This window comes from Lutra lutra, chromosome 3, assembly GCF_902655055.1.
Source record: "Lutra lutra chromosome 3, mLutLut1.2, whole genome shotgun sequence".
Lineage (NCBI taxonomy): Eukaryota > Metazoa > Chordata > Mammalia > Carnivora > Mustelidae > Lutra > Lutra lutra.
In genome coordinates, this window is record NC_062280.1 from 137,483,911 (window position 1) to 137,510,492 (window position 26,582).

At 39.6% G+C, this 26,582-nt stretch overlaps 2 protein-coding genes across 2 annotated transcripts in view; one reads left to right on the forward strand and one right to left on the reverse strand.

Annotated features, from left to right (window-relative positions):
• The window catches only part of LOC125096359 (28S ribosomal protein S31, mitochondrial-like), a 764,428-nt gene that overhangs the window by 575,566 nt on the left and 162,280 nt on the right, over positions 1-26,582 (reverse strand). The gene's annotated exons all lie outside the window — the stretch shown is intronic.
• Positions 13,044-26,582, forward strand: part of LOC125096357 (phosphatidylinositol 3,4,5-trisphosphate 3-phosphatase TPTE2-like) — an 83,540-nt gene continuing 70,001 nt past the window's right edge. The window contains exons 1-5 of the mRNA XM_047723260.1: positions 13,044-13,097; positions 14,004-14,057; positions 16,364-16,415; positions 17,374-17,427; positions 19,774-19,842. Coding sequence (XP_047579216.1) covers positions 14,036-14,057; positions 16,364-16,415; positions 17,374-17,427; positions 19,774-19,842 — 197 coding nt within the window. The 5' untranslated portion in view covers positions 13,044-13,097; positions 14,004-14,035. The remainder of the gene's footprint in view (positions 13,098-14,003; positions 14,058-16,363; positions 16,416-17,373; positions 17,428-19,773; positions 19,843-26,582) is intronic.

A 26,582-nucleotide genomic window follows, 5' to 3' on the forward strand; every position in this document is an offset into this window, starting at 1 on the left:
GAATTACCCAATGTCTGACAATGTACCTTTTTGATTCTTTAGCCCTGCCCAGAGTGAGTGGACTTTGGAAACCTATGAGGAACCCACCAGTGAAATGTGAGATATGCATACATAAATTTAAAATGATATATATAATCTCAACACATGCACACATGAAAAAATAGAGAGACTGAGATTTGTAAAAGTCACTCTCAGGAGTATCCATGGCAGTAGAGAGTCTTCAAAACTGCTTCTGAAAAACAAACAAACAAACAAACAAACAAAACCCACAACTGTTTCTGAGTCTTCTCTGTGGGGTATATATGTAACTGTCTTTTTTTTTCTTTTTTTAGATTTAGTTGAATAAAAGAATTCATAAGACAAATGCTTTTCCCCTAAATAGGTTTGTCTCCTTTAGTAGCAGCCAAACCCTTAGACGAAAGTAAGGAGAAGAAAGCCCTGAGAACCAGGAATTTAAATGGATAAGAGGGATGGGTGCCTCCAAACTGATACTGAATCTGAAATAGATTCTACCAGAAAAGGCTATTACACACTGGGAATAGGGTGACAGTATAGAACTTCTTATATTATTGATACATTATTTATAGGCCTAAGTCATGGCATCTTTTATATAAGGCCTCATTGCTAATGAAGAATGAACTACCTGGTTCATTTAGGTGATAAGTAAATAATTTTTAAAGATTGACTGGTTCATAAGTATAGAGCAATTGTAGGTATTTAAATGGAAAAAAGTCAGTCTAACATTACATGTGGTGTCTATGTGCCTTTCTGATTCTTTAGCCCTTCCCAGAGTGAACTGACATTGGAAAACTATGAGGATTTCACCATTGAAATGTGAGCTGTGCATGCATAAATTTAAAATGATATATATAATCTCAACACATACACACATGGAACAGTAAAGAGAGAGACTGAGATTTGTAATAGTCACTCTTGGGCATCCATGGCAATAGAGTATCTTTAATACTGCTTCTAAGTTCTTACTGTAGTATATGTAGGTAACTTTCTATCATCTTCTTCTTCTTCTTCTTCTTTTTTTTTAAAGATTTAGTTGAATAAGAGCGGAAGCCATAAGAGGGATGCTTCTTCACTTGAGTACATTTGTCTCCCTTAGTAGCAGCCAAACCCTTAATGAAAGTAAGGAGAAGAGAGAAAGCGAACTAGAGAAAGAGAACTAGGAATTTAAATGAATAAGAGGGATGGGTGCCTCCAAATTGAAATTGAATTAGAAATAATTTCTATAAAAAAGGCTGTTACACATAGGGATTAGGGTGACAGTATAGAACTTCTTATGGATTGATGGATTATTTATTTGTAGGCCTAACATAGTCATTAGCATCTTTTTATTTTATTTTTTCAGTATTCGAAGATTCATTGTTTATACACCACACCCAGTGCTCCTTTCAATACATGATCTCCTTAATGTCCACCACCAGGCTCACCTAGCCCTCCATTCCCCTCCCCTCCAAAACCCTCTGTTTCTCAGAGTCCGCAGTGTCTCATGCTTTGTCTCCCCCTCCTATTTCCCCCAATTCACTTTTCCTTTCCTTCTCCTAAGGTCCTCCATGTTATTCCTTATGTTCTACAACTAAGTGAAAACATATGATAATTGACTCTCTCTGCTTGACGTACTTCACTCAATATATTCTCCTCCAGTCCCATCCATGTTGATACAAAGGTTGGATATTCATCCTATCTGATGGAGGCATAATACTCCATTGTAGATATGGATCACATCTTCTTTATCAATTCATCTGTTGAAGAATATCTTGGCTCTTTCCACAGTTTGGAAATTGTGCCTATGGTTGTTATGAACATTGCGGTACATATGGCTTTTCTTTTTACTACATCTGTATCTTTGGGGTAGATACACAGTAGTGCAATTGCAGGGTGATAGCATAGTTCTATTATTACCATCTTGTATAAAGCCCCATTTCTAATAATAAATGACCTACCAGGTGCATTTAGGTGGTATATACAGGAATTTTTAAAGGTTGACCAGATCATATGTTTACAGCAGTTGTAGCTATTTAAGTAGTAAAAAATTTAGTCTAGAATTACATGTGGTGTCTGACTATGTGCCTCTTTATGCTTTAGAACTGCCCTGACTGAACTGAAATCAGATGGCTATGAAGTCACCCGTAAAATGTGAGCTATAAGTGTATAAAGACAAATATATATCTATATGGACATATATGAAAATACTTATATATAAAAACAGACGCACAAACGACAGACAAACATAAATCAAATGAGAAAAAGGGATGAAGTTGAGAAGCATTCCTAGAACACCCATGACAATACAATGTCTTTCACTCTTTCTGAATCTTTTCATGTAGCACTTATAAGCAATGGTTTATCCTTTTTGGCTCCAGTTGGGTTAAAGAAGAACAGGTCCTAGGAGGTTCCTTCTTCCTCCTAGTGACTACCAACCAAGACCCTTTCGGAGATTTCCAGAATGCCTGTGTACGAGACTGGCTTGATTGGGTGAAGAAGGGGCAGAATGCTATTGAAGGCAGGAGGAGGTAGCAGTAGGCAGGGGGCAGAGGAGCCCTCAGCAGAAAGAAAGGAGCTCATCAAACCTGGATCCTTCACCCTCCCGAGCTTTGCCCCCATGTGAAGCCACTGTCCCAAAGCCACAGTCACGTGGAGGGAGCCCCTGTTTCAGACCTGCCAGCTACTTGACACCATCTGAGGGCAGGGAAGGCAAGCTTGGGAGGTGAGAAGTGGTGAAGGAGGGACGGGAGAAGCAGGAAATTAGATGGGAAAGAAGGAGGTATACCTGCAAATTGAGGGTGAATTTGAGATCAGTTCCACCATAATAGGCCGTTCCACACTGGCCAGGCTCAGTAGTTAGGATCTGTACTTGATCCTTGAGTCATCTGTGTTTTTGCTAGGTCCATAATACTTATTACAAACATGTTTAAGTCTTCGTTTCTAGGGCAAACGAGATATTAGGTTTCAAATAATTGGTTTGCATGTGAACTTTCTAAGTGTCAGTGAGTTTATAAGTTCAACGAAGAAAGTAAGTCTGGAAGTCATGTGATGTCTTACCGTGTCTGTTTTTAATCCTTTAGCCCTGGCCAGAGTGAATGGACAGCCCCATCCACTGAAGGACTCTCCGAAGTCGTGTGAGCTATGATGAATACCTACATAAATATGTATCTGTACACACACAAATACACACACACACACACACACACACACACACAGACATACGCACTGAGATTTGGGATGTTTGCTCTCAGGATCACACATGGGAATACAGACTTCCCGCGATACTGTTTGTAACATCTTCTCATGGTAAGCCTCTCTATGTAATAATATTCTTGGTCTTTTGAACGGAAGTGGAAAAAGGATGAACAGGCTCTAGAGAGAGTCTTTTTGATTCCTGGTTTTGTTCATATTTGTCCACCCTTGACTATTGTGGATGAGATTCTACTAGAATGGGCAAGGGAGGAGGAAAATTTATTTGGAGGAAGGAGGGGTCAGCAGAAAGGATGCAGCTAATGGATCCTGGATGTGTCCGTCACCCTCCAGAGCTCTGCCCCGATGTGAGGCTGGTGCTCTAAACCTACCACCAAACTGGAAGGAGCCTCTGCCTCGGGCCTTTAGCCACTGACCCTGCCTGAGGGGCAAAAAGGCAACCAGGAAGCATGAAGAGTAAGCAGGTGATGAAGGGAATTGAGAGTCATGAAACGAGTTGGGGTCAAAGAGATCTGTACCTCTAAACTGCAGCTGAATTTGAAATAAATTCTACCAGAAAAGGCTGTTACACACTGGGATTAGGGTGACAGTATAGTACTTCTTACAGATTGATACATTATTTATTTGTAGGCCTAACATAGTCCTTAGCCTCTTAAATAGAGCCTCATTTCTAACAAAAAGTGACCTACCAGGTTAAATTAGATGACACATGCATGAACTTTTAAAGATTGACCAGTTCATACGTAGAGAGCAGTTGCAGCTATTTAAACGGGGGGTGGGGGGTGGGGGGGGGAGTCAGTCTGGCATTACCTGTGGTGTCTGACTATGTGCCTCTTTAATCCTTTAGCACTTCCGTGACTGAATTGAAATCGGACATGGATGAGGAAATCACCAGTAAATTGTGAGCTATAAATGAATAAAGATAAATACATATTTACAGGGACATATATGCACATATGTACTTATATACTTGTATCAACACAGACTCACAAAGACACATACACAAGCAATAGGAATGCATCAATCCTAGAGGAGAACAGATGCAGCAACCTCTTTGGCCTTGGCCACAGCAACTTCTTGCTAGACGCATCCCCAAAGGCCAGGGAAACAAAGGCAGAAATGAACTGTTGGGGCTTCCCCAAGATAAAAAGCTTTTGCACAACAGAGGAAACCATCAACCAAGCTAAAGGGCAACCTACAGAATGGGAGGAGATATTTGCAAATACCTTATCAGATAAAGGGCTAGTATCCAAAATCTATGAAGAACTTATCAAACTTAACACCCAAACACCCAAAACATGTGGTCAGGAAATGGGCAGAAGACATGAACAGACATTTCTCCAAAGAAGACACACGGATGGCCAATAGACACATGGAAGAAATGCTGAACATCACTCAGCCTCAGAGAAATGCAAACCAAAACACAAGGAGATACCATTTCACACCAGTCGCAAGGGCTAAAATTTAACAGCTCAGGAAACAACAGATGTTGGTGAGGTTGTAGAGAAAGGGGAACCCTCGTACACTGTTGCTGGGAATAATGCAAACCGGTCCGCCACTCTGGAAAAGAGTATGGAGGTTCCTCAGAAAGTTAAAAAGCATAGAGCTACCCTGTAACCCAGCAATTGCACTAGTGGATATTCATTCAAAGAATACAAGCATAGTGATTTGAAGGGATACATGCACCCTAATGTTCACAGCAGCAATGTGTCCACAGTAGCCAAACTATGAAAAGACCCGAGATGTCTATCAACAGATGAGTGGGTAAAGAAGATGTGGTGTATATGTACTCAACCATCAAAAAGAATGAAATCCTGCCATTTGCAAATGACGTGGATGGAACTTAACGGATATTTTACCCAGTGAAATAAGTCAGTCAGAGAAAGACAAATACCATCCGGTTTCACTCATGTGGAATTAAAGAAACAAAACGGATGAGCATGGGGGAAGGGAAGGAAAAGAGGAAAACAGTGAGACAAACCATATGAGACTCTTAACTGTAGGGAACAAACTGGGTTGCTGAAGGGGAGGTGGGAGGGGGATGGGGTAACTGGGTGATGGGCATTAAGAAAGGCACTTGAAGTAATGAGGACTGGGTGTTGTGTGCACCTGATGAATCACTGAATTCTTCCTCTGAAACTAAAAATACAGTATATGTTAATTAAACTGAATGTAAATAAAAAATTAAAGAAATAGATGAAGTTTCCAAATATATTCTTTTTTCCCCCATTTCATCTGACTTCTTTTCAGTGTTCCAAGAATCATTGTTTATGCACCACACCCAGTGTTCCTTGCCTTACGTGCCCCCCTAATACCCACCACCAGGCTCACCTAACCCCCACCCCTCTCCCCTCCAAAACCCTCAGTTTGTTTCTCAGAGTCCGCAGTCTCTCGTGGTTATTCCTAAGAACATCTGCAACAATGCAGTGTCTTTGACTCTCTCTGAATCTTTTCAATGTAGCACCTATAGGCAACGGTTTATCCTTTTTGGCTCCAGTTGGGTTAAAGAAGAACAGGTCCTAGGAGGTTCCTTCTTCCTCCTAGTGACTACCAACCAAGACCCTTTCGGAGATTTCCAGAATGCCTGTGTACGAGACTGGCTTGATTGGGTGAAGAAGGGGCAGAATGCTATTGAAGGCAGGAGGAGGTAGCAGTAGGCAGGGGGCAGAGGAGCCCTCAGCAGAAAGAAAGGAGCTCATCAAACCTGGATCCTTCACCCTCCCGAGCTTTGCCCCCATGTGAAGCCACTGTCCCAAAGCCACAGTCACGTGGAGGGAGCCCCTGTTTCAGACCTGCCAGCTACTTGACACCATCTGAGGGCAGGGAAGGCAAGCTTGGGAGGTGAGAAGTGGTGAAGGAGGGACGGGAGAAGCAGGAAATTAGATGGGAAAGAAGGAGGTATACCTGCAAATTGAGGGTGAATTTGAGATCAGTTCCACCATAATAGGCCGTTCCACACTGGCCAGGCTCAGTAGTTAGGATCTGTACTTGATCCTTGAGTCATCTGTGTTTTTGCTAGGTCCATAATACTTATTACAAACATGTTTAAGTCTTCGTTTCTAGGGCAAACGAGATATTAGGTTTCAAATAATTGGTTTGCATGTGAACTTTCTAAGTGTCAGTGAGTTTATAAGTTCAACGAAGAAAGTAAGTCTGGAAGTCATGTGATGTCTTACCGTGTCTGTTTTTAATCCTTTAGCCCTGGCCAGAGTGAATGGACAGCCTCATCCACTGAAGGACTCTCCGAAGTCGTGTGAGCTATGATGAATACCTACATAAATATGTATCTGTACACACACAAATACACACACACACACACACACACACACACACAGACATACGCACTGAGATTTGGGATGTTTGCTCTCAGGATCACACATGGGAATACAGACTTCCCGCGATACTGTTTGTAACATCTTCTCATGGTAAACCTCTCTATGTAATAATATTCTTGGTCTTTTGAACGGAAGTGGAAAAAGGATGAACAGGCTCTAGAGAGAGTCTTTTTGATTCCTGGTTTTGTTCATATTTGTCCACCCTTGACTATTGTGGATGAGATTCTACTAGAATGGGCAAGGGAGGAGGAAAATTTATTTGGAGGAAGGAGGGGTCAGCAGAAAGGATGCAGCTAATGGATCCTGGATGTGTCCGTCACCCTCCAGAGCTCTGCCCCGATGTGAGGCTGGTGCTCTAAACCTACCACCAAACTGGAAGGAGCCTCTGCCTCGGGCCTTTAGCCACTGACCCTGCCTGAGGGGCAAAAAGGCAACCAGGAAGCATGAAGAGTAAGCAGGTGATGAAGGGAATTGAGAGTCATGAAACGAGTTGGGGTCAAAGAGATCTGTACCTCTAAACTGCAGCTGAATTTGAAATAAATTCTACCAGAAAAGGCTGTTACACACTGGGATTAGGGTGACAGTATAGTACTTCTTACAGATTGATACATTATTTATTTGTAGGCCTAACATAGTCCTTAGCCTCTTAAATAGAGCCTCATTTCTAACAAAAAGTGACCTACCAGGTTAAATTAGATGACACATGCATGAACTTTTAAAGATTGACCAGTTCATACGTAGAGAGCAGTTGCAGCTATTTAAACGGGGGGTGGGGGGTGGGGGGGGGAGTCAGTCTGGCATTACCTGTGGTGTCTGACTATGTGCCTCTTTAATCCTTTAGCACTTCCGTGACTGAATTGAAATCGGACATGGATGAGGAAATCACCAGTAAATTGTGAGCTATAAATGAATAAAGATAAATACATATTTACAGGGACATATATGCACATATGTACTTATATACTTGTATCAACACAGACTCACAAAGACACATACACAAGCAATAGGAATGCATCAATCCTAGAGGAGAACAGATGCAGCAACCTCTTTGGCCTTGGCCACAGCAACTTCTTGCTAGACGCATCCCCAAAGGCCAGGGAAACAAAGGCAGAAATGAACTGTTGGGGCTTCCCCAAGATAAAAAGCTTTTGCACAACAGAGGAAACCATCAACCAAGCTAAAGGGCAACCTACAGAATGGGAGGAGATATTTGCAAATACCTTATCAGATAAAGGGCTAGTATCCAAAATCTATGAAGAACTTATCAAACTTAACACCCAAACACCCAAAACATGTGGTCAGGAAATGGGCAGAAGACATGAACAGACATTTCTCCAAAGAAGACACACGGATGGCCAATAGACACATGGAAGAAATGCTGAACATCACTCAGCCTCAGAGAAATGCAAACCAAAACACAAGGAGATACCATTTCACACCAGTCGCAAGGGCTAAAATTTAACAGCTCAGGAAACAACAGATGTTGGTGAGGTTGTAGAGAAAGGGGAACCCTCGTACACTGTTGCTGGGAATAATGCAAACCGGTCCGCCACTCTGGAAAAGAGTATGGAGGTTCCTCAGAAAGTTAAAAAGCATAGAGCTACCCTGTAACCCAGCAATTGCACTAGTGGATATTCATTCAAAGAATACAAGCATAGTGATTTGAAGGGATACATGCACCCTAATGTTCACAGCAGCAATGTGTCCACAGTAGCCAAACTATGGAAAGACCCGAGATGTCTATCAACAGATGAGTGGGTAAAGAAGATGTGGTGTATATGTACTCAACCATCAAAAAGAATGAAATCCTGCCATTTGCAAATGACGTGGATGGAACTTAACGGATATTTTACCCAGTGAAATAAGTCAGTCAGAGAAAGACAAATACCATCCGGTTTCACTCATGTGGAATTAAAGAAACAAAACGGATGAGCATGGGGGAAGGGAAGGAAAAGAGGAAAACAGTGAGACAAACCATATGAGACTCTTAACTGTAGGGAACAAACTGGGTTGCTGAAGGGGAGGTGGGAGGGGGATGGGGTAACTGGGTGATGGGCATTAAGAAAGGCACTTGAAGTAATGAGGACTGGGTGTTGTGTGCACCTGATGAATCACTGAATTCTTCCTCTGAAACTAAAAATACAGTATATGTTAATTAAACTGAATGTAAATAAAAAATTAAAGAAATAGATGAAGTTTCCAAATATATTCTTTTTTCCCCCATTTCATCTGACTTCTTTTCAGTGTTCCAAGAATCATTGTTTATGCACCACACCCAGTGTTCCTTGCCTTACGTGCCCCCCTAATACCCACCACCAGGCTCACCTAACCCCCACCCCTCTCCCCTCCAAAACCCTCAGTTTGTTTCTCAGAGTCCGCAGTCTCTCGTGGTTATTCCTAAGAACATCTGCAACAATGCAGTGTCTTTGACTCTCTCTGAATCTTTTCAATGTAGCACCTATAGGCAACGGTTTATCCTTTTTGGCTCCAGTTGGGTTAAAGAAGAACAGGTCCTAGGAGGTTCCTTCTTCCTCCTAGTGACTACCAACCAAGACCCTTTCGGAGATTTCCAGAATGCCTGTGTACGAGACTGGCTTGATTGGGTGAAGAAGGGGCAGAATGCTATTGAAGGCAGGAGGAGGTAGCAGTAGGCAGGGGGCAGAGGAGCCCTCAGCAGAAAGAAAGGAGCTCATCAAACCTGGATCCTTCACCCTCCCGAGCTTTGCCCCCATGTGAAGCCACTGTCCCAAAGCCACAGTCACGTGGAGGGAGCCCCTGTTTCAGACCTGCCAGCTACTTGACACCATCTGAGGGCAGGGAAGGCAAGCTTGGGAGGTGAGAAGCGGTGAAGGAGGGACGGGAGAAGCAGGAAATTAGATGGGAAAGAAGGAGGTATACCTGCAAATTGAGGGTGAATTTGAGATCAGTTCCACCATAATAGGCCGTTCCACACTGGCCAGGCTCAGTAGTTAGGATCTGTACTTGATCCTTGAGTCATCTGTGTTTTTGCTAGGTCCATAATACTTATTACAAACATGTTTAAGTCTTCGTTTCTAGGGCAAACGAGATATTAGGTTTCAAATAATTGGTTTGCATGTGAACTTTCTAAGTGTCAGTGAGTTTATAAGTTCAACGAAGAAAGTAAGTCTGGAAGTCATGTGATGTCTTACCGTGTCTGTTTTTAATCCTTTAGCCCTGGCCAGAGTGAATGGACAGCCCCATCCACTGAAGGACTCTCCGAAGTCGTGTGAGCTATGATGAATACCTACATAAATATGTATCTGTACACACACAAATACACACACACACAGACATACGCACTGAGATTTGGGATGTTTGCTCTCAGGATCACACATGGGAATACAGACTTCCCGCGATACTGTTTGTAACATCTTCTCATGGTAAGCCTCTCTATGTAATAATATTCTTGGTCTTTTGAACGGAAGTGGAAAAAGGATGAACAGGCTCTAGAGAGAGTCTTTTTGATTCCTGGTTTTGTTCATATTTGTCCACCCTTGACTATTGTGGATGAGATTCTACTAGAATGGGCAAGGGAGGAGGAAAATTTATTTGGAGGAAGGAGGGGTCAGCAGAAAGGATGCAGCTAATGGATCCTGGATGTGTCCGTCACCCTCCAGAGCTCTGCCCCGATGTGAGGCTGGTGCTCTAAACCTACCACCAAACTGGAAGGAGCCTCTGCCTCGGGCCTTTAGCCACTGACCCTGCCTGAGGGGCAAAAAGGCAACCAGGAAGCATGAAGAGTAAGCAGGTGATGAAGGGAATTGAGAGTCATGAAACGAGTTGGGGTCAAAGAGATCTGTACCTCTAAACTGCAGCTGAATTTGAAATAAATTCTACCAGAAAAGGCTGTTACACACTGGGATTAGGGTGACAGTATAGTACTTCTTACAGATTGATACATTATTTATTTGTAGGCCTAACATAGTCCTTAGCCTCTTAAATAGAGCCTCATTTCTAACAAAAAGTGACCTACCAGGTTAAATTAGATGACACATGCATGAACTTTTAAAGATTGACCAGTTCATACGTAGAGAGCAGTTGCAGCTATTTAAACGGGGGGTGGGGGGTGGGGGGGGGAGTCAGTCTGGCATTACCTGTGGTGTCTGACTATGTGCCTCTTTAATCCTTTAGCACTTCCGTGACTGAATTGAAATCGGACATGGATGAGGAAATCACCAGTAAATTGTGAGCTATAAATGAATAAAGATAAATACATATTTACAGGGACATATATGCACATATGTACTTATATACTTGTATCAACACAGACTCACAAAGACACATACACAAGCAATAGGAATGCATCAGAATCCTAGAGGAGAACAGATGCAGCAAAATCTTTGGCCTTGGCCACAGCAACTTCTTGCTAGACGCATCCCCAAAGGCCAGGGAAACAAAGGCAGAAATGAACTGTTGGGGCTTCCCCAAGATAAAAAGCTTTTGCACAACAGAGGAAACCATCAACCAAGCTAAAGGGCAACCTACAGAATGGGAGGAGATATTTGCAAATACCTTATCAGATAAAGGGCTAGTATCCAAATCTATGAAGAACTTATCAAACTTAACACCCAAACACCCAAAACATGTGGTCAGGAAATGGGCAGAAGACATGAACAGACATTTCTCCAAAGAAGACACACGGATGGCCAATAGACACATGGAAGAAATGCTGAACATCACTCAACCTCAGAGAAATGCAAACCAAAACACAAGGAGATACCATTTCACACCAGTCGCAAGGGCTAAAATTTAACAGCTCAGGAAACAACAGATGTTGGTGAGGTTGTAGAGAAAGGGGAACCCTCGTACACTGTTGCTGGGAATAATGCAAACCGGTCCGCCACTCTGGAAAAGAGTATGGAGGTTCCTCAGAAAGTTAAAAAGCATAGAGCTACCCTGTAACCCAGCAATTGCACTAGTAGATATTCATTCAAAGAATACAAGCATAGTGATTTGAAGGGATACATGCACCCTAATGTTCACAGCAGCAATGTGTCCACAGTAGCCAAACTATGGAAAGACCCGAGATGTCTAACAGATGAGTGGGTAAAGAAGATGTGGTGTATATGTACTCAACCATCAAAAAGAATGAAATCCTGCCATTTGCAAATGACGTGGATGGAACTTAACGGATATTTTACCCAGTGAAATAAGTCAGTCAGAGAAAGACAAATACCATCCGGTTTCACTCATGTGGAATTAAAGAAACAAAACGGATGAGCATGGGGGAAGGGAAGGAAAAGAGGAAAACAGTGAGACAAACCATATGAGACTCTTAACTGTAGGGAACAAACTGGGTTGCTGAAGGGGAGGTGGGAGGGGGATGGGGTAACTGGGTGATGGGCATTAAGAAAGGCACTTGAAGTAATGAGGACTGGGTGTTGTGTGCACCTGATGAATCACTGAATTCTTCCTCTGAAACTAAAATACAGTATATGTTAATTAAACTGAATGTAAATAAAAAATTAAAGAAATAGATGAAGTTTCCAAATATATTCTTTTTTCCCCCATTTCATCTGACTTCTTTTCAGTGTTCCAAGAATCATTGTTTATGCACCACACCCAGTGTTCCTTGCCTTACGTGCCCCCCTAATACCCACCACCAGGCTCACCTAACCCCCACCCCTCTCCCCTCCAAAACCCTCAGTTTGTTTCTCAGAGTCCGCAGTCTCTCGTGGTTATTCCTAAGAACATCTGCAACAATGCAGTGTCTTTGACTCTCTCTGAATCTTTTCAATGTAGCACCTATAGGCAACGGTTTATCCTTTTTGGCTCCAGTTGGGTTAAAGAAGAACAGGTCCTAGGAGGTTCCTTCTTCCTCCTAGTGACTACCAACCAAGACCCTTTCGGAGATTTCCAGAATGCCTGTGTACGAGACTGGCTTGATTGGGTGAAGAAGGGGCAGAATGCTATTGAAGGCAGGAGGAGGTAGCAGTAGGCAGGGGGCAGAGGAGCCCTCAGCAGAAAGAAAGGAGCTCATCAAACCTGGATCCTTCACCCTCCCGAGCTTTGCCCCCATGTGAAGCCACTGTCCCAAAGCCACAGTCACGTGGAGGGAGCCCCTGTTTCAGACCTGCCAGCTACTTGACACCATCTGAGGGCAGGGAAGGCAAGCTTGGGAGGTGAGAAGTGGTGAAGGAGGGACGGGAGAAGCAGGAAATTAGATGGGAAAGAAGGAGGTATACCTGCAAATTGAGGGTGAATTTGAGATCAGTTCCACCATAATAGGCCGTTCCACACTGGCCAGGCTCAGTAGTTAGGATCTGTACTTGATCCTTGAGTCATCTGTGTTTTTGCTAGGTCCATAATACTTATTACAAACATGTTTAAGTCTTCGTTTCTAGGGCAAACGAGATATTAGGTTTCAAATAATTGGTTTGCATGTGAACTTTCTAAGTGTCAGTGAGTTTATAAGTTCAACGAAGAAAGTAAGTCTGGAAGTCATGTGATGTCTTACCGTGTCTGTTTTTAATCCTTTAGCCCTGGCCAGAGTGAATGGACAGCCTCATCCACTGAAGGACTCTCCGAAGTCGTGTGAGCTATGATGAATACCTACATAAATATGTATCTGTACACACACAAATACACACACACACAGACATACGCACTGAGATTTGGGATGTTTGCTCTCAGGATCACACATGGGAATACAGACTTCCCGCGATACTGTTTGTAACATCTTCTCATGGTAAGCCTCTCTATGTAATAATATTCTTGGTCTTTTGAACGGAAGTGGAAAAAGGATGAACAGGCTCTAGAGAGAGTCTTTTTGATTCCTGGTTTTGTTCATATTTGTCCACCCTTGACTATTGTGGATGAGATTCTACTAGAATGGGCAAGGGAGGAGGAAAATTTATTTGGAGGAAGGAGGGGTCAGCAGAAAGGATGCAGCTAATGGATCCTGGATGTGTCCGTCACCCTCCAGAGCTCTGCCCCGATGTGAGGCTGGTGCTCTAAACCTACCACCAAACTGGAAGGAGCCTCTGCCTCGGGCCTTTAGCCACTGACCCTGCCTGAGGGGCAGGAAAGGCAACCAGGAAGCATGAAGAGTAAGCAGGTGATGAAGGGAATTGAGAGTCATGAAACGAGTTGGGGTCAAAGAGATCTGTACCTCTAAAGTGCAGCTGAATTTGAAATAAATTCTACCAGAAAAGGCTGTTACACACTGGGATTAGGGTGACAGTATAGTACTTCTTACAGATTGATACATTATTTATTTGTAGGCCTAACATAGTCCTTAGCCTCTTAAATAGAGCCTCATTTCTAACAAAAAGTGACCTACCAGGTTAAATTAGATGACACATGCATGAACTTTTAAAGATTGACCAGTTCATACGTAGAGAGCAGTTGCAGCTATTTAAACGGGGGGTGGGGGGTGGGGGGGGGAGTCAGTCTGGCATTACCTGTGGTGTCTGACTATGTGCCTCTTTAATCCTTTAGCACTTCCGTGACTGAATTGAAATCGGACATGGATGAGGAAATCACCAGTAAATTGTGAGCTATAAATGAATAAAGATAAATACATATTTACAGGGACATATATGCACATATGTACTTATATACTTGTATCAACACAGACTCACAAAGACACATACACAAGCAATAGGAATGCATCAGAATCCTAGAGGAGAACAGACTTGGCCTGGCAGCAAAATCTTTGGCCTTGGCCACAGCAACTTCTTGCTAGACGCATCCCCAAAGGCCAGGGAAACAAAGGCAGAAATGAACTGTTGGGGCTTCCCCAAGATAAAAAGCTTTTGCACAACAGAGGAAACCATCAACCAAGCTAAAGGGCAACCTACAGAATGGGAGGAGATATTTGCAAATACCTTATCAGATAAAGGGCTAGTATCCAAATCTATGAAGAACTTATCAAACTTAACACCCAAACACCCAAAACATGTGGTCAGGAAATGGGCAGAAGACATGAACAGACATTTCTCCAAAGAAGACACACGGATGGCCAATAGACACATGGAAGAAATGCTGAACATCACTCAGCCTCAGAGAAATGCAAACGAAAACACAAGGAGATACCATTTCACACCAGTCGCAAGGGCTAAAATTTAACAGCTCAGGAAACAACAGATGTTGGTGAGGTTGTAGAGAAAGGGGAACCCTCGTACACTGTTGCTGGGAATAATGCAAACCGGTCCGCCACTCTGGAAAAGAGTATGGAGGTTCCTCAGAAAGTTAAAAAGCATAGAGCTACCCTGTAACCCAGCAATTGCACTAGTAGATATTCATTCAAAGAATACAAGCATAGTGATTTGAAGGGATACATGCACCCTAATGTTCACAGCAGCAATGTGTCCACAGTAGCCAAACTATGGAAAGACCCGAGATGTCTATCAACAGATGAGTGGGTAAAGAAGATGTGGTGTATATGTACTCAACCATCAAAAAGAATGAAATCCTGCCATTTGCAAATGACGTGGATGGAACTTAACGGATATTTTACCCAGTGAAATAAGTCAGTCAGAGAAAGACAAATACCATCCGGTTTCACTCATGTGGAATTAAAGAAACAAAACGGATGAGCATGGGGGAAGGGAAGGAAAAGAGGAAAACAGTGAGACAAACCATATGAGACTCTTAACTGTAGGGAACAAACTGGGTTGCTGAAGGGGAGGTGGGAGGGGGATGGGGTAACTGGGTGATGGGCATTAAGAAAGGCACTTGAAGTAATGAGGACTGGGTGTTGTGTGCACCTGATGAATCACTGAATTCTTCCTCTGAAACTAAAAATACAGTATATGTTAATTAAACTGAATGTAAATAAAAAATTAAAGAAATAGATGAAGTTTCCAAATATATTCTTTTTTCCCCCATTTCATCTGACTTCTTTTCAGTGTTCCAAGAATCATTGTTTATGCACCACACCCAGTGTTCCTTGCCTTACGTGCCCCCCTAATACCCACCACCAGGCTCACCTAACCCCCACCCCTCTCCCCTCCAAAACCCTCAGTTTGTTTCTCAGAGTCCGCAGTCTCTCGTGGTTATTCCTAAGAACATCTGCAACAATGCAGTGTCTTTGACTCTCTCTGAATCTTTTCAATGTAGCACCTATAGGCAACGGTTTATCCTTTTTGGCTCCAGTTGGGTTAAAGAAGAACAGGTCCTAGGAGGTTCCTTCTTCCTCCTAGTGACTACCAACCAAGACCCTTTCGGAGATTTCCAGAATGCCTGTGTACGAGACTGGCTTGATTGGGTGAAGAAGGGGCAGAATGCTATTGAAGGCAGGAGGAGGTAGCAGTAGGCAGGGGGCAGAGGAGCCCTCAGCAGAAAGAAAGGAGCTCATCAAACCTGGATCCTTCACCCTCCCGAGCTTTGCCCCCATGTGAAGCCACTGTCCCAAAGCCACAGTCACGTGGAGGGAGCCCCTGTTTCAGACCTGCCAGCTACTTGACACCATCTGAGGGCAGGGAAGGCAAGCTTGGGAGGTGAGAAGCGGTGAAGGAGGGACGGGAGAAGCAGGAAATTAGATGGGAAAGAAGGAGGTATACCTGCAAATTGAGGGTGAATTTGAGATCAGTTCCACCATAATAGGCCGTTCCACACTGGCCAGGCTCAGTAGTTAGGATCTGTACTTGATCCTTGAGTCATCTGTGTTTTTGCTAGTCCATAATACTTATTACAAACATGTTTAAGTCTTCGTTTCTAGGGCAAACGAGATATTAGGTTTCAAATAATTGGTTTGCATGTGAACTTTCTAAGTGTCAGTGAGTTTATAAGTTCAACGAAGAAAGTAAGTCTGGAAGTCATGTGATGTCTTACCGTGTCTGTTTTTAATCCTTTAGCCCTGGCCAGAGTGAATGGACAGCCCCATCCACTGAAGGACTCTCCGAAGTCGTGTGAGCTATGATGAATACCTACATAAATATGTATCTGTACACACACAAATACACACACACACACACACACAGACATACGCACTGAGATTTGGGATGTTTGCTCTCAGGATCACACATGGGAATACAGACTTCCCGCGATACTGTTTGTAACATCTTCTCATGGTAAGCCACTATATGTAATTTTCTTGGTCTTTTGAAAGGAAGTGTAAAAAGGATGAACAGGTCATAGAAGGCATTCTCTTTCTGTAGGCTTCACTCTTAATCCTAACAACAAAACTGATAGGAAACTCCAATTGACTGTTTCTTTGCTGCCCTGGAATGGGTTAAGGGAAGAGAAATACCTTTTTGGAGTATGAGAGTAATATTAAATTTTGAACAGTAAATGGTATCAGTTTACAGGATGCAGAGAATTCCTTAGCAGAAAAGAGTTGAGCTAATAGAACTGATTTGTCTGTGTTTGCCAGCATGTGTGACTGGTCCTCCAAGGCTGGACCTATCATCACATTGGATCCAGTCATTGACTTAGACCTGTGGTATCTAAGATACCATCTGAAGGTTAAGAAAGACATCTATAGTTCCTAAAGACCACAGATGGACTAGAGGGCCTTTAGGAATTTAGGTTAGTAATAGAAATGTATATCTACACTGAGGTAAATGAATTAAGTCCCATCATGAGAGAATGTTGCACACTGGCTCAGATTCAGTAGTAAAGTACTATATTTAAACTTTGAGTCATTAGTTGTTTTTTTTTTTTTATAAGTATGAGGTATTTATTATGAACATATGAAGTCTCAGTTCTGGGGGAAATGACATACCAGGTTTCATATAACTGACTGATGTGTAAATTTGTAAAGCGTCAACTGTTTTGCAAGTTAGAGAGTAATGTTAAAATTTGAACCAAAATATTTAGTTTAGAAAATCCTGTAGTCTGACTGTGTCCCTTTTTAATCCCTTAGTACTACAATGAGTGAATTTACAACGGGAACTTCTGATGGAATCACCGAGGAAATGTGAGATATGAACAAAACTATCCACATGTAAATCTAAGTATGGGGCCGGGGAGAAAGAGAGATTGAGATTTGGAAGATTCATTTGCAGGAGGAGCCATGAACTTTAGTGTCTTGGACACCATTTGTAACTTTCTGTCCAGTTTGAGTGGAGTTTAATAAAAGAGGAGCAGGTCATAAGAGAGATGCATCTTATTCCTTGTCTTTTTGTCCCCATCAGTTAGTGGCCACCAAAACTCCTAGGAAACTATCCTAATGCTCCATGTGTAAGACTCTACTAAACTGGAACAAGAGAGCAGAAAAACCTATTTTGGAGCAGGGAGAAGGTTCAGTTGTGAAGAAATGTACACAAATTTGATTCATTAAGGTTTTTCCCACCAGACTAGGATTCTCATTATAAGCATAGAAAGCCTCATTTGTAGGGAGACATTAAATGCCAAGTTTCAAATGACTGGTTAGATTAACTTTTAGGTCAACTAGACTGCAAATTGTAGCATAGTATAGATAATTTTTGTCTATAAACAAGTCTAGAGAGACATGAAAAGTCTTAAAATATGCATTTTTAATCCTTTAGCAATGACCAAAGTCAGGTGAAAAAGCTAATTTGTGTTGACCCTTTGATGAAAGGTGAGATATAAACATATGGAGATAGAGGAAGGGAGATATTGAGATTTGTGGAATTAAGGAAAGTATTCATGGTAATAGAGTTTCTTTGGTACTTTATCTAAAGTCTTTGCAAGCTTCAGTATGTAACTTTCTTTCTCTTTTGCATCTTTTTTTGGGGGGAAAAAGAACAGATCATAAAAGGAAATAGTCTGTTACCATTAGTAGCATCCAAAACACTTAGGAAACTACCAGATTGCCCAAGTATGAGATTTGATGTACTCCCTAAGTATGTGGGCCAAGAGAAGACAGAATTGAATTTGGAGCAAGGAGGATTCAGTGGTGGATAGGGAGCATAGGACCCCTCAGCAGAAAAAAAAATGGAGCTCGCAGACCCTGGATGTATCTCTGACCTCCCAGAGTGCTGTCAACATGTGAGTCTGGTGCCCCAAACTTACCATCACGCTGAAGGCAGGTTGGCAGTTACCTGACCCTTTCTGAGGTGCAGGAAAGGCTTCTATGATGGGTTAATAGGTGGTTTAGGGACTTGAGAAGGCAGAAAATTACAAGGGCAAGCAAGGTGAGTATCTACAAACTCAGTTGAATTTGAAGCAAATTTAACCACAAAATGGTATTACACTTGGTAATTAAAAGAAGTGTACATAAACCTGATTTATTATTTTTTTCCACAGGACTAAGGTTTTCATTACAAACAAAGTTCATTTCCAGGGAAAAATGATATAATACTAGGCTTCAGTGAGCTGATTAAGATGTAATTTTTTTGGGTCAACTACATTATAAATTGTAGAGTAATTGTAACTAATTTGCATTTAAAAATCACTGTAGAAAGACATGGAGTCTTACTATGTGCATTTTTAATCCCATAGCTCTGATTTAAATGTGTTGAAAAAAGTAACCTCTGTTACAGCCACCAATGAAATGTGAGATATAAATATGTAAAGGGAGAGGAAGGGGTTTACTAAAGTTTTTGAGATCTAATTAGTTACGAAGTCCTTGTCTCCAAAAGTTATTTAAATCCTATCCAGGGAAAAGATATCCATGATATTTGAAGAGTAGAAGGTGGTAGAGGGACTGAGGTTCTAAATAACTAATTGACATATTTTTAAGAGTTCAATCAGTTTATATATTGTAGAGCAAATGTATCTAATTTCAACCTAAAAAAAGTAAGTCTCTTAAGTCACTTGGTTCCATGTACATTTTTAATCCTTCATACTGACCTGAATAAAGTTACATCAGAAGTATTTGACTATACTTTAATATATTTCAACTTTCAATGATGGTGCATTAAAGACTACTGATGTCATTTACTTGGGTCAGTGCTATATATACATTGATCTCCCTACATATAGAGAGAGCTGAAGAAAGAGGGACACAGAAGAAGACAGGCAGAAGACAGAGACAGGAGATAGACTGAGGGTGTGGGGTGGGGGAAGGAGAAAAAAGAAGGGAGAAGGGTGGGAAGAGGGAGAATAGAAGGAGGGAGGTGGGGGAGAGAAAGCTAGAGAGATTCACAAAATTTGATCTTGGAAGTACCCATGAGAATACAGAGTTTTCTGGACAACAGGTCTAAACTTTTTTCTAAATATTTAGGTCATCCAGTGAGCTAAGTCATGTTTACCATATCCTTTAGATTCAAAGAATTTTTTTGTTTAAATAAATTATCACATTGCTGTTACATGTAGCAAATCTCTAACGACATGTTTTTGCATTTGTTGGCGGTTAAAGTATAATGGAACGACTCTCCAGGTTCCATGATAAAGATACTGAAGACAGTGTCTTTCTCAATTCATATGAGTAAGTCAGTTTGAAGTTTGGAGGAAGGGAGCCATCAGTGGATCTCTTATTTTTGTAAAGGTAGATCTTGTACAGAGGCAAAGAGAAAAACTGAAAAGGTGTCAAAATGTTTGAGAGGGAGAGTATACAATAATGACTCAAATTGAATTTGCAGATGAGTACCATGCTTGGAAAAAATATTTCCAAAGTTTCACAAATAAATGTTCTTCTAGTTTAAAATGTGAAAATATTTTTAATAGATAATAATTTTAGAGTAAAGTTTTCTTAACAGAGGGTTGCAGAATGCTCCTTATTCCTTAGTTGTGTTCCTTCCTCATTTTTCTTCTGGATATATTTTGGTACCCAGAATATATTTTGCGGATTTTGTCTATGAGCAAGTGGGACTGAGAACAAAAGTGAAAACATTTTTCTGATTAAGGGTCTCTTCATGCTCATTGGGATTTTATTAATTTTGACTTGTGTGTGAGTAATCTCCCTGAGAGTACTTCCTATTGCAGTGACCTGAAGGCATTTTTACTATGTATTCGTGGCAAGGAAACAATACATTCTTAAAATCACATGTGTCTGAGTTGCAGAAATATTCACCATTCTGACTGGTGTGAGGTATTTATGAGATTTTTCTTCTGCTTTTCTCTTTGCCACTTATTTAACCATTCAACAGCTTGTGCCAATGTTGGAGAGTGAGTAGTGCTGAATAGGAAATTAACTGGTCACTCTTGGAATTTTTTTGCTGTCTAGAAAAAGATTATATGGAAAATAAAGAGGAGACTAATGAATCCAAATAGTTCCCCAGATTATGATGAATTAATTTCCATATTCTATGACTTTTCATCATGGGCCATCAGTGAAAAGTTCATTCTGCTATTAATTAAGTTATAGGTCTGCATATAAACTATATGTTTTCTGCAGTGAAGCTGCCGAGGACTGGAGCAAAATTTGTTTTGTTTTGGGGTTTTGGGGGGTTTTTTTGTTTTTTAATTCTAGTATCGTTAACATACAGTGTTATATTAGTTTCACGTGTACAATATAGTGATTCAACAATTCTATCTATACATTATTCAGTGCTCATCATGATAAGTATATTCTTACTCCTGTTCACCTATGTCATTCATTTTCCCGCTGACCTCTCTGCTGATAACACTCCATCTGTTCTCTACAGTTAAGAATCTGTTTTTTTGGTTTGTCTCTTTTTTCCCCTTTGTTTGTTTCTTAAATTCCACATATGAGGGGCACCTGGGTGGCTCAGTGGTTTAAAGCCTCTGCCTTCGGCTCAGGTCATGATCCCAGGGTCCTGGGATCAAGCCCTGCATCGGGCTCTCTGCTCCATGGGGAGCCTGCTTCCTCCTCTCTCTCTGCCTGCCTCTCTGCCTACTTGTAATCTCTGTCTGTCAAATAGATAAATAAAATCTTTTAAAAAAAATTCCACATATGAGTGAAATCATATGGTATTTGTCTTTTTCTAATTTATTTCATTTAGCATTATACTCTCTACATCCATCCACATTGTTGCAAATGAAGCAATTTCATTTTTTATGGCTGAATAATATTCCTGTGTGAGTGTGTGTGTGTGTGTGTGTGTGCGCGCACGCGCGTGTGTGCATGTGCACACACACACACATTTTCAGTGGACACTTGGGCTGCTTCCATATCTTGGCTATTATAATTAATGCTGTAACAAACATAGGGGTGCATACATCCTTTCAAATTAGTGTTCCTTACTCTTTGGGTAGATACCAAATAGTATGATCACTAGATCATAGGGTAGTTCCTTTTTTAATTTTTTGAGAAACCTCCATACTGTTTTTCACAGTGGCTACACCAGTTGCATTCCCACCAATGGAGCACAAGAGTTTCTTTTCCTCCACATCCTCACCAGCATTGTTTCTTGCATTGTTGATTTTAGCCATTCTGACTGCTGTGAGGTGATATCTCACTGTAGTTTTGATTTGCATTTCCCTGATGGTTAGTGATATTGAGCATCTTTTCATGTGTTTGTTGGCCATCTGTATGTCTTTTTTGGAGAATGTCTGCTCATATCTCCTGCCCATTTTAAATTGGATTATTTGGTTTTATGTTGTTCAGTTATAAATTCTTTACGTGTTTTGGATACTAACCCTTTGTCAGATATGTCAATTATAAATAGCTTCTCCCATTCCATAGGTTGCCTTTTGGTTTTATTGATTGTTTCCTTTGCTGTGCAGAAGCTTTTTATTTTGATGTAGTTCTAATAGTTTATTTTTGCCATTCTTACATTCTTTTTAAAATAAATTCATAGTTCCATCCACATGTTGCAAATGGCAAGATTTCATTTTTTGATGGCTGAGTAATAGTCCACTGTATATATATACCCCTTTATGTTTATCCATTCATCAGTTGATGAACATTTGGGCTCTCCATATTTTGGCTATTGTTGATAATGCTGCTATAAACATGGGTGTGCAGGTACCCCCTTATAATCTGTATTTTTTTATCCTTTGGTAAATACCTAGTAGTATAATTGCTGGATCTTAAGGTAGTTCTATTTTTAACTTTTTGAGGAACCTCCATACTGTTTTCCAGAGTGACTGTACCAGTTTACATTCCTACCAACCATGCAAGAGGGTTCCCTTTTCTCCATATCCTTGCCAACATCTGTTATTTTCTGAGTTGTTAATTTTAACCATTGTGACTGGTGTGAGGTGGTATCTCATTGTGGTTTTGATTTGTATTTCCCTGATGATGAGTGATATTGAGCATCTTTTCATGTGTCTTTTAGCCATGTGGATGTCTTCTTTGGGAAAGTGTCTATTCATGTCTTCTGTCCATTTCTTAATTGGATTATTTGTTTTTTGGGTGTGCGCTTGATAAGTACTTTATTAGATTTTGGATACTAACCCTTTATCAGATACATCATTTCCAAATATCTTCTCCCATTCCATAGGCTGCCTTTCAGTTTTATTGGTATAACTTATTTAAATAGTCAGATATTGCTGGATATTGTTTACAACTTTTCATTGTTGCAAAAAAATATTTTTAAGACCAAATCTCTGTATATATTATTTCCTTATGATAAATTCTCAGAAATAGAAATCTGTGTCACAGAAATGTTTGAGGCTACTGATATTTTTATACACCATTAAAATTAAAATTTTGTACACCACTAAAATTATATTTTAATTATACATATACATTTTTTTCAAGATTTTATTTGTCAGAGAGAGAGAGAGCACATTGCATGGGGAGTGGCAGTCAGGGAGAAGCAGGCTTCCTGCTGAGCTGATAAAGGAGCCAGACATGGGGATCGATCCCAGGACTCTGAGATCATGACCTAGGCCAAAGGTAGTTGCCTAACCAACTAAGGAACCCATGTACCCCAAGGCTATAGATACTGATAAGCCCTCCCACATCAAGATGAAGATATGTGTACTTCCTACCCACACTAGCCATCATTGATATTATCAATCTTAGTAATATGTTTATTCTAATGTACATCTCTTTTGACATTTTTTTATAGAACTTATACTTCTTTGTTTGCAAAATACCTTTGCCCATTTAAAATCATGGGTTTTATCTCTATTGTTCGATTAAAAGCTTACATATATCATTTTTTTTGTATCCTAAATAAGGCAAGTAATTTTTCCATTCGTCAAGCTTTTCACTATACAGAACTCTCTAATCTTTATGCAATAAAATATATCTGTACTCATCTTTATGATTTATGCCTTAGAGTTTAGAAAGCCTCTATCCAAGATTTTAATATATAGAGCAACATTTCTTCTATGTTTTGAATTTATTTTCCACACTTAAAAAGTACATCTTCCCAGAAGTTACTCTGTTTGAAGGTATGAAGTATAGGAATCTCTTTTTCTCCTGAGTAACTACTAGTTTTTCAATATCAAAATTGTATCACCTTCCATTGTCTTTGCCAACTTTAATGATCTTTATTGCACTAACCACCTTATAACTTACTATGCTATTTACTTATTTATTATATTATGGTTATCTTTACAAATAAGAATACAAGTACCATAAGAGAATAATTTCTTTTTTCTATTTTAACTGCTCTCTCTCCAGTGCCTAAAGCACTTTCTTGCCCCATAGTAGGCATTCAGTGAGCTTGGTTGAATTAATTAACTCATTGAAAAAAATTTTACAATGATTTTTAGATCCCTCTCTATTATATTATGAATCTTTAGATACTGACTGCTTCCAGAATCTATTTTATTCCATCATTTTATTAGCCTTTTAATTATAGCACACTTTTCACACATTAAGGTATAATTTACAACACACTAAAACATGTTTTCAACTTAAGGTACAATTTATATATAATGAATTTTATGCATTGTGTGGTAGTTCTGTGAGTTTTGACTAATATATCCATGTAACCATAATCAGGGCAAGAACAACTTTATCATCCCCTTAAAATTTCTCAAATCCCTTTGTGTTCAGCCCCTCCCACAACCTCAGCCTGTGGCAATCACTCATCTGTTTTCTCTTTACAGTTTTACCTTTTTCAGAATGTCATTTAATAGATTTGAGTGGAATTATAGACAATCGAAATTGGCTTCTTACATGTAGTGTAATGCATTGGAGATTTATCCACATTAATACGTGTATCAGTATTGCATTTCTTTTTATTCCAGACTTGTATTCCATTATTTGAATATACCATATTTTCTTATCCATTCATTGATTGATGGACATTTGGATTATTTCTACTTTTGGCCTATTATGACAAATGTGGCTGTGAACATTTGCAAGCAAGTCTTTGTGTGGATATAATTGGTTAATGCTGAGCAATACAATTGCTGAATCTTATGGTAAAGAGTATGTTTAATTATAATAGAAATAGTTTCCAAAAAGGCTACCATTTTACATGCATTAGGGTTCTGGTTGCTCAGTATCCTCACTAGTACTTGGTTTGTCCATCTGTTTTGTTTTGTTTTTTTTTAAGACAATTAATAGATGAGTAGAAATATCTCATTGAGATTTGAAATTGCAATTTCATATGACCAATCATGTTGAACATCTTTTCTTATGCTTATTTACTATCTATAGATTATTTTAATGAAATGTCTGTCCAAATCTCTTGCCTGTTTTTATCTTATTTTTATTTTTTATTTTTTTAAAGAAAGGATAAGTTAAACTTCATTAATGTGATGTATTAATGGAACAAATTCATGTAACTATATGGCAGCATCATTATTAAGTCAAAAATTAGTTTATTAAATAGTTTTAATCAATTTTCCCTCTGGTCTCCTATATCTATTTTTCTGTAAGTTGTTATATTGCTAATATTTTCCAGCATTTGGAGTAAATTTTTAAATTTTTTAAATGCTTTTTCTTTTTTAGATTTTATTTTTAAGTAATACCACCCTGATTGTGCCCAGTCAGTCTCATCTTGCCTGTTTTTAAATTTTTTCCCTTCTTGTTGAGTTTTGAGAGATCTTGATATATGCTGGATAGAAGTTTTTTTTTTTATCAGATGAATGTTTTACAAGTATTTTCTCCCAATCTGTAGCTTGTCTTTTCATTTTTTTTAACAGTGACTTTTGCACAGTAGAAATTTTAAATTTTGAGGAAATCTAATTTTTTCTCATGATAGGGCTTTGGTGTTCTATCTAAGAAATCTTTTCATAATCCAAGGTGACAAATATTTTCTGCTTTCTTCTAGAAGTTTCACAGTTTCAGGTTTTACATTTAGCTATATGGATCCATTTTGAGTTAATTTTTGTATATGTTGTGTGATACAAGTTGAAGAGCATTCTTTGTGAAAATGTATGTCCAGTAACTCCACTATGGTTTCTTTTGTCCATAGAATTGCCTTTGCATCTTTGTTGAAATCAGTTGCCCATATACAAGGGTCTATTTCTGATCTCTCTTTTGTTCTACTCTTCTGTGTGTCTATTCTTTCCTTAATACCACATTGTCCTATTTAACTTTAGAGTAAATGTTCAAATCACATAGTGGCATTACTCTGCCTTTCCATGTAAATTTTAGAATCAGGTTGTCAATATAAAAAATAATGCTGTGATTTTTTAAAGATTTTGTTGAATCTATAAATTGGTATGTGGAAAATTAACATCGATATTGAAACTTCTAAGCTATGAACATGATACATTTCTTATGTGGACCATGTTTTCTTTCATCATGTTTTATAATTTTCAGCATGCAAATCTTACATATATTTTGTTAATTTATACCAAGGTATTTCATGGGCTTTGGTGCTATTATAAATGGTACAGTTGCTTGCATTTCTATTTTTCAATGTTTATTGCTCATCTATAGAATATAATTGAATTTTGTATATTGACCTTTACTTGGTAACTTTTTAAAATTCACATATTAGTTCCATTAGCTTTATGCAGATTCCTTGGGATTTTCTTGGTAGAACAAGCATATTATCGGCAAATAGGGGGAGTGTTCTTTCTTTCTAATCTTTATTTCTGTTGCTTCCTTTCCTTGCCTTATTGCACTATCTAGGGCCTCCAATACAACTTTGAATAGAAGAAAGTGTGAACTGACATCCTAAATTCCTAATCACTGGGGAAAAAATTCAGTCTTTCATCATCAAGATTGCCATTAACTGTAGCAATGGCTATGACTTTTTGTAAATGGTGCTTGTCAGGTTAAGGAAGTTTCTCCTATTTGCAATTCACTGAAAGTTTTTATTATGAATGGGTGTTAAATTTTGTTTAAAAAATAACATTTTTTACATTGTGATAATTAATAAAGGAAATCTCACTAAAACAGACTTG